A 9,027-nucleotide genomic window follows, 5' to 3' on the forward strand; every position below is an offset into this window, starting at 1 on the left:
TCCTTGACTATTGAGCACTGCCAGTAGTCTACCCATTTCCCTCTGAATGTGTGCACCCGCCAAAGATATTGAGGCACCAAACACTTCACATCATACTCCTTTTACTAGATTTAACAACCTTGAACTGTCTCCGAAGAGAAAGTGACCAGAATTTAACTGCATCAATAACAGTCTCCTTTGTAGGGTATATAGCACCCTGAGACACCTCGTTCTCATGGTACTGTCATGGTGTCCGATCAGGCTCGCTAACCACCAGCTTTGAAAATTCATGATCTCTCCACTCTGCAGGCATTGGAGCATTACCCTCCTCGTCAGATGAATCCCCATCAGCAACGGCTTCCTCCAGCTCTTGATCCTCCAACTCCATCTTTTCAATTATGCTAAGGATATGCTCCCCCTCATCGGCTACATCCATCGGTTGCATCTCAGGAATATCCCCAACATCTGTCCTGGTCCCGATATTTACCGGGTCTGATTCATCTTACACTGCCTCACATGGTCCCGCTACTGCTTCCGTAGAGTTCACCTCTGTTTGATCTTTCAGGTACGCCTCAGCTAATAAAATCAGAGGCAGACCACGTTCACAAAATATATCTATATACTGCCTCTAAGTTGATGTGGCTTCGATCGGAACAAGCTCGCCAAAGTATCCATGACTAGCACGGCTGAGGACAGCTTTCAGCTTAAAATCATGTTGCTGCAGATCCAGTTGGAAAAACCGCATCAGCCACTTGCACACACCCGCAATGGTCCTCTCATTAGCTTTACTAAGACCCTTCATGACATGACGAAATCCAGACAGATCTGCACCGTTAGGACCGTACCTAATTTCACCCTCACCATAATATATCTGAAAAATTAATTTATCTGTCATCCCTGGAAACATCCGCAAATATAACCAATGTTAAGACCGACGAACTATATTTCTCAGTATCGAAAATAAAAAATTTACCGACACCGATTCATACCTAACAATAGGTTCTTCAATAATACCCCTAACCAAACTTACCTACAAATATTACTCTATACAATCTACTTTTAATAGCTATCCTACCATGTTGGAATTAATATTCACAGTATACTAGCATTTTCTAAACCCTACATCCTAGGTCATACCATTATCATACGGTGCTAATTCCTATATCATACAATGTACCCTACAATTATTACTCTATACAATCTACATATTCAAAACTAACATACTACAAATAATATTCTATATTTCATTGCTATCCTACCATGTCGTAAGTAATATTGACAATTTTCTACTAAATACAGCATTTTCTAAACTATAAGTCATACATGTCTAAAACATATGTCATACAGTTCTACTGTACTTATTAACAACAATAAAAGTATAAGAACTTACTGGAAAGTGATATTCAAATTCACGGATTAAATGCAGCAGAGCTTCGCTGCACTCTCTTCCTCTCCTCTCCTCTCTTCTCCTCTCCTCCCTCTTCAGAGCCCTCTTTTTTCGGATTAAAATGAGGATTTATTCTCATTTTTTGCTCTTTTATAAAGAAGGGAGGAGGAGGGAGGCGAACGAGCAGCCTCCTTACCGCCCCTTGAGAGAGCGGCAAGGGGCCATAACCGCTCTCTCATAGGGCGGTAAGGGCACGGCGCGGGCGGGCAGGCTCTAGGCGCCTTCTGAGAGGACCGTTAGGCCATCCGCCTTTTTAGGAGGCGGTAAGGAGGCCTAACTGTCTTTTTAAGGGCTGTAACCCTCTAATAGGGTTGCAGTCGTCTAGTTTTGTAATTTTTTTCACGAGAAATTTATTTATTTAAATTTTTAATAAAAATATATATAAAAAAAAACTCCCGGGACGAGCGGCGCGGTCCATGCTCTGGAGTTATCGATGGAAAGGACATTTCGGTACTAGATAACAGCTATCAGTGGAAAAGGCATTTTGGTAGTACTAGATAACAGCAGTGATAGCTAAAGCTAACGGAATGGTAAATTCTGGAACCGGTTATCTTCCGAGTATAAATTTGATAGCATTGACCAGATTTACTGCCAGATTTTGGCAAGGGTCCCTTCTCCGTTGCAATGTTCATTTCCTCGTTAACGATTGGCCAACTCACGGTTTGCCACGTTAATAACCAAATTTTGGCAAATCAGAGTAGAGAAAATTTGGTAGCAAACTTATGGCACCAAATTTGTTTCAACCTTTCACAACAGAAGAGGACATAACGTATCTGATAATGACCTTGCTCTAAGTAACCGGAGCGATGACTTATCATATTTCAATATAGGATTTCACATTAACAAGAGCCGTCGCCCACGAGAAAAGTTACAAGTTCAGATGCTTATAATCGCAATAGCAGCAACGAGGACCAGAGGACACCAATCTTCCAGACCCAGAACAAGGACCAGTATGGAATACATGATATCCAGATGATATCTAGAGTGAACACGTTCTCTCTTTATTACGGCTCGTTACATCAAAAGTTCACTGGCTGCTGGATTCATCATGCTCCACCTGCTGATGCTGGTTCAACACGAAAGTCCCTTCCAGGTTCTTATGGACCTCAGCTTTGATTTTCTCCTCCTTGGTACCTCTCTTCAGTTTCATCAGAATGTCAAATTTTGCAAAGTCTTCCACAACCTAGTCAAAGGAGTATCAAACAAAACATTCAGCCAAATGTTACAACATTTAGAAAACCTTCAGAATAAAGAACCAATTTGCAACAGCTAACCTCTGCCTTTGCGCGAATGATCTCAACAAGTTCGTATGGAAACAGGGAGTTTGACCTCTCTTGGATTGATTTCACAGCATGGTTTGCAGCATCTTTGACTATAGGATCATGTACAGGCACATCACGCCAACCGGGCTCATGTCCACCTGAAACATTGACCAGTTAAAAACCAACAATACAAGTGACAAACATTATATTCAACATGAGACGTCCCGCCTAGGTATTGACATACATGTCACATGCGTTACCAATCCTTAACAAGATCAAAAGACCAGCATTTCTAATATAACCACAGGGCACCAGCTCTAGGACCATTTCGCAACAACCAATTTTGCTAGAATGACAATTTACTAGACATGTGGCCATGGCTAATCGCGGTAACAGTCAAGTGATGCTGTATCCAGCTGAAGTGTCAGTTACTCAGTTAGCTGGGTGAATGACACAGTGGCAATTACTGGGAGAACCAGGCAAGCTAGGGCTGAACAGTCAATTGCACTGGTAATCCATAAATGCACTGGCAATCCATAAGTTAACACTTTGTGACTGTGAACATCAGAATATCAGCACAACTGCACAAAGGTGGATATAAAAGGCAGCATACAGTGTCAGGACTAAGCTTTAGGAGGGCATATTTGCAATGATCAACTTCCCCAAGCAACGATCAATCAAGTGTCCAGTCTCAAAAGGATCTCCCTAGGTTATTTAAACAGAAAACAGAACTAGAAGAAACATACTAAGTACTCAAAATCTATTAACACTCAAGGTACCTACCCTACATGCAACCAACCAAACCCATAAGTACTTCTGTAAGGCAAAAAAGCTCGGCCATGCTATATACAACTGTGATGGGTCTGCCACCTAAACAAGCTATCACTAGTTTGCCACGATATGACATCTATTGCAATATCGTGAAAAGGGTCCACTCAAGCCAGTTGGCAGTTTGAGGTTTCAAACAATGAAGCTCAGCATAGAAATCCCATTAACTCGAGGTAATCTTAGCTGAACTGCACTTAAAAAGATTGCTGCCAGTGTCACCCTAAGGATGATGTTTAAAGGAAGAAATTGACATACAAGCCAAATGTTGCAATTGATTCTTTCCACAGCCCAACTGCAGTCAGTCATGAAGCCCTCGGACAAAAAGTTAAGTCCCTTGATATGTCAAGGGAGAATTATCGTGCTCTCCCAAGGATGATCTAGATTCGATCTTAAGTATACAGAGATATAGTGAGTCCCGATGCTTGGACGCCAGTTTGTGAAATCTTGATCCCATTATTGCATTCTAAAATATGACGAAACAAGTTTGAGGGATAATTAAATATTCGGGTTGCATTCAATACAATAGCCATTTAGGATCCACCACTGCTAAATATGTTATTAGGCACTTAAATTCAGATTGTGAAGGAAAATGAGTATCCATCATTCCAAACTAGATCGAAACACACCCTCCAATATTCCCACGCTATCTTATCTTTTTTCAAAGGAAGTCATAACTCGTATCCAACATTAGGCATTTCTACAAACACCTCGCATTCACCACAAAATCCCCAGTCCCTCCCGTCCCTTTGCAGTCACAGCCAAGCAAACCACGGCACCGCAGCGGAAACAATAGCAAACCGCAAGGATCTCAGCAGCGGGAGTGAACCTTTCTTGGCGCCAAGATCGGCGTTGGTGAAGGCGGTGGCGTCCCCTTTGTGGCGGAACACCTGAAGCTCCTTGAAGTCGAGCCAGGGCTTGACCCAGACCTTGGCCTCGTAGACCTTCTTGCTGCCCGCCTCGATGGCCTCGAGCGTGAGGTGGTGCAGCGTGCCGGCCACCACCTGCTCCTTGGCCTCCAGCACCCGCACGAACTCCAGCAGCGCGTTCTGCACGCACGCGCACACAAAACCCTCCCCAAATCAGAACCACATCGCATCAAAAGGCGACGAATCACGGGCCAGTCGAAGGGAGGCGGAATCCGGAAAGCGGGGAGGGAAGGGAAGCGAGGCGGGCGTCACTCACCTCGCGCTTGTTGTGCTCCTCGACGGCGAAGCGGGCGAGCCCGTCGGTCTCCGCACTGTTAGCGGCGGCGGGGTTCTCGCGCGGCCCGCCGAGGACGTGGCCGGCCATGGCTCCGATCGCGAGGGGCGCGGAACCGAGGAGGAGCAGCAGGAGGAGGAGGGTCGGGGCGAGGTGGAGGGGATGCGGAGCAGAGACGGCGGCAAGTCGCGTCGCAGCAACGTGCATGCTCTAGCCTCTAGTGAATGACGACGAGCCACAGGCGGTTTGCTCTGGTTGCTTCGTGCGGGGTTTTGCTCTGGCGGGGGAAGGGAAAAAGGGAGCGGACTCGCCGTCCCGCCGGTCGGTGGGACCAGGGGCGGTTGCGGACACGTGCCGGGACGCGTGGAGGCTACGCGCCGTGACGCACGGCACGGGCGGTTGCTTAGGTTGTTACGGCACGGCACGGGGGGGTTTGCTCTGGCGGGGGAAGGGAAAGGGCGCGGACTCGCCGTCCCGCCGGTCGGTGGGACCAGGGGCGGTTGCGGGACGCGTGCCGGGACGCGTGGAGGCTACGCGCGGTGACGCACGGCACGGGCGGTTGCTTAGGTTGTAACTGGGCTGGGCTGGGCTGGATTAAGACGGAGGTTGAGAGGGCCCAAGGACATTCAGTAGGCTCCATCCGGCAACCTAGCCCATTCAGGTTCTGCACCCTTTCTACACTCCACGCTAAATCGTGGGCTGTGTTGTAAGCCCGTATACACTGTAGGCCTTAATATCTTACTCACTGTAACTCCCGGAACTTTTTTATTTTATATTTTAAATAAAAATTAGAAATATATACATCTATTTTAAAAAATTATAAATCTAGACTCATACCGTTTTGAAAGGGCAACAATAACATGTCGCTTGCTAAAGGGCGACGGATTTAAAGATAAAAAACATTATGATTTAATGCTCTTAAATTTAAACACTATAAAAATATCATGAAAATTTTTTAAAAAAATACTTGGTGTAAAAAATGCTATTATCTAGCTCTTTAAAAAAATTAGACAAAAATATAACTAGTACAATAAAAAATAAAAAGAAAATTTTCAAGGATCTTATTTATCATCTGAACGCTACCTTCTTCTCCAAACGAGAGGATCAAGTACAGTCGCAACTGCAACTACAACTGCAAGTTACGACTGCACCGATTCTCGGTCATCCGTTTTCGTGATGTACAGTGCCTTCTCCAACCACGGGATACGGTACAGTCGCAACTGCGACTAAACGTTACAACTGCACCGATTTTTCCGTGATAAACAGTGCAGTGAATCGCTACAGTATTTCGCGCGAGCCTCTATCGCCTGCTTTGCATCCCACGGCCGCTAGTGCGACTACTTAAAGTTGCACAGGAACCCTTCTCCAAAAAGTTCACGTGGGATGCTGCCGAGAGTACAAACAGGCACTGGTAGCAACGCATGGGGATTGCGGCACTCAGCTCCAGATCTCTGAGCTAGCTGCGGCGGACCAATGCAAAACCAATCCAAAGCTGCCTCCTTCGCGCCTTTCCTTTCAAGCCGTAGCATAAAACTTTGAACTGCAAAGCGCCTCGTGCTAATTCCAAAGTGTTTAGGTCTCGATTGCGTCATGACAGCACTAGGCCGGATCGCGTCCATGATTCTGCAAACGCACTCTGGGTTACGCCAATTGGCAACGCGAGGACGTTCGTGTTTGGAACGCCAATGGTTAGGCCTCGCTTGCAACGGGGAAATTGAGGTGCTTACTGTGAAACATCTAGCTTCAGTACTTAGTTTATTTTTTTATTAAATCGATTAGGTGAAAACGAATCTTTAATTCAATTAAGTGAGTTTTAGATCAACCCGATGATTAAAAAATACAAAATTTGCATCCATAACCATCATCAGATGTAGGCTTATATGCGTCGTGAAATTCCTGCCAAGTTGTGGTGTTGGTATGTCCAAAAATGTATGGGTCTGGTTACTTAACCTTATCGCCATTTCCGGGCCACGTTTAATTTGTTCTGTCCTTGCTAATTAACCAGACACGGCTGGAGTATGTTAGCCTTGCTCTTGGCGGATCCCCAACGGATACCTTGGTCCTAGACGTAGGACGGCACTTCACCTCGCCGTAGAATATCTCTGTAGAATATCTCACGGTGGAGGAGCCCAACCATACTGTGCTCGATAATATCGCAGTAGAATATCTCTGTAGTCTGTACCCGGCCTGGCCAGTGCGCACCACCCCTGCACATGTGTTCGCCGCGCTCATGTGCCACATGATCCCTCCTCCCTAATCACGGACAGTATTAGCAGCAATGGCAGTGCTTAATCATGCACGGAAGGACAGCGAGTTAGGCGACCAGTGTCGGGGCGGCTCCCACGAGCGATTATTTATACTACCCAATCCGGGCATAATCTACCATGCGCATAGTAGAATCTCGCTGGAATCTTGACCTGTGCCGTGGATCGCATGCGTCGGTCACAGAGCAATGGCACGCCGTGTGAGCCTCCGCAATGGATCCGGGCTTTTCCGGGGCCAATTAGCATAACTAGCTAAGCTCCAGCGGTGGATGCATCCAACAAGTTGGTTCATCATTTAGCGGAGTATGATTTACGCATATTTATTTGGTCTTCTATTTTTATGTTTTTCTTAAAAAAAATTATGCTTTTAACTGGTCTGAAAAACTGTTTTTAAAATGAAATATTAGCTTCTACAATAAATTTTTAGTTTCTCTATACATAGTTTCTCAGAAAACGTTTCTCGGTGAGCTTCTCAGCTTTAATTCATATTCCTCAGAAGTAGAATTATGTCTTCTCCAAAAGCTATTTCTCTCGAACTCGTTTGTTCTAACTTCTGACTTCTAGCAGCAGTGAAAACAAAAATAAAAGTAAAAAAAACAAACACAGTCTTAAAGGAGCCATATGAGAGGTCTAAATTCTTGTTTTTTCTCCCTCCATTTCGCTATATTTATTTATACCCACTATTACGCACAGACTAAAAATATTAAAAATAATATAAAAGGTGCAATAAATCCTTAGAATCATGTGCCCACCCCTTGAAGCATGAAAAGAATAATCATTATTTACCTTAATTGCTCTATATGCATTGGTTTTTCCTCTCGAAAAGTCACATGCCTTTGAAATCTCTCGTAAACAAAAGAATGTTCATCGTTACAAGGGTGACATCGTTACAAGGGTGACGGACAAATATTATGAAATGGATACTCTTGAAGGCATCGACAAACATAACGAAACAATGAAGTAGCCTCTAGCTGCGGACCACCTATATATATATGGTCATGTTAGAGCGTTATAGGTTGCAGTGATCAAAACCTCATGGCATCATGGGTATGTACTCGATCAAAGGCATATAAACTATCTGTTATGTTTGCTAATACTATGTGCTTCTTATCTTAGGATATAGGATACTAGAAGCGGTGAATACGGGTATTAAAACTAATTGCTACATAAATAATACTAATTGTGGAATTTAATTAAATAGTCAGTAAGAAAGATAAATATGACTATACATAAGTTTATATAAGTCAAAACTTTACGGTCCTAGAGTGATATGTAACAATTTAATTTATAGGAATAAGAATAATATGAATGTAAATTGTATAAATATGAATTGAGCTTAAGAGATATCACACAAATGAGATAATGGATTTTTTTAGTGGTATCGATGACTAGTCGGTCACCCCCTAATTCATGTTGAGGTGGGTTCAAGTCTCTAACCACTCCTCTACAAAGTCAACCATTCTCACAAAGTGATAGATTTGATCTTTGAGTCGGATTAATCTAATAAATCACTCAACACATCGATTCACTAAGTTGCACTTGACTGCTCCAGTGATGTGCACACAAGGCATCTCACAATGACAAACCAAGGCATCTTCACAAGTTTTTTCGAAGGATTCACCGATTTCACCACCTCTAAATCGTTTATGAGTCAACAATCTCAAAGAATAATAAGTGGATGATACTAATCTCAAAAAATAATAAGTCGATGATACTAATCTCAAAGAATAATAAGTCGATGATACTTACTTGAATAATTACTAGTGCTATAAAGCTCAAACACTCAAATCAAAGTACTAGAATATTCTCATTCTCACAATAATACGTATCTAAGCAATGAGAGGGACAGAGAACTCAAGATAATGGGGTATGCAATCCAAATTATTAAGAGGGTCTCCTTGCATTTGGTTGGGAACTATTTATGAGCTATAAAGAGTCATGAGCTCCCATGTTCTTAGCTGTTAGACCACAATACAACTGAAGCTAAGATCGTCGTCAAACCCAAGGGCTATTAAGTGCATTAAATGCACCTTTTTTTAACATTACT

At 43.6% G+C, this 9,027-nt stretch overlaps 1 protein-coding gene across 1 annotated transcript; it reads right to left on the reverse strand.

Annotated features, from left to right (window-relative positions):
- Positions 1–2,217: 2,217 nt before the first annotated feature.
- LOC133909847 (cysteine proteinase inhibitor 12-like) lies at positions 2,218–4,997 on the reverse strand. The gene is made up of 4 exons (XM_062352397.1): positions 4,699–4,997; positions 4,343–4,562; positions 2,701–2,846; positions 2,218–2,609 (listed from the first exon to the last, which is right to left on the reverse strand). The coding sequence occupies exons 1-4, from the start codon at positions 4,921–4,923 to the stop codon at positions 2,454–2,456; spliced, it is 747 nt and encodes a 248-aa protein (XP_062208381.1). The 5' UTR covers positions 4,924–4,997; the 3' UTR covers positions 2,218–2,453.
- Between the last annotated feature and the right edge of the window lie 4,030 nt (positions 4,998–9,027).

This window comes from Phragmites australis, chromosome 1, assembly GCF_958298935.1.
Source record: "Phragmites australis chromosome 1, lpPhrAust1.1, whole genome shotgun sequence".
NCBI classification, from domain to species: domain Eukaryota; kingdom Viridiplantae; phylum Streptophyta; class Magnoliopsida; order Poales; family Poaceae; genus Phragmites; species Phragmites australis.

What these genes read in the sequence shown, in the direction of transcription:
- LOC133909847 (XM_062352397.1), bottom strand. Translation starts at nt 4,923, where the DNA reads ATGCACGTTGCTGCGACGCGACTTGCCGCCGTCTCTGCTCCGCATCCC. An exon ending in CGATCTTGGCGCCAAGAAAG is followed by an intron (nt 2,847 to 4,342) that starts GTTCACTCCCGC and finishes TCAATGTTTCAG; the next exon opens with GTGGACATGAGCCCGGTTGG. An exon ending in TCATTCGCGCAAAGGCAGAG is followed by an intron (nt 2,610 to 2,700) that starts GTTAGCTGTTGC and finishes TCCTTTGACTAG; the next exon opens with GTTGTGGAAGACTTTGCAAA.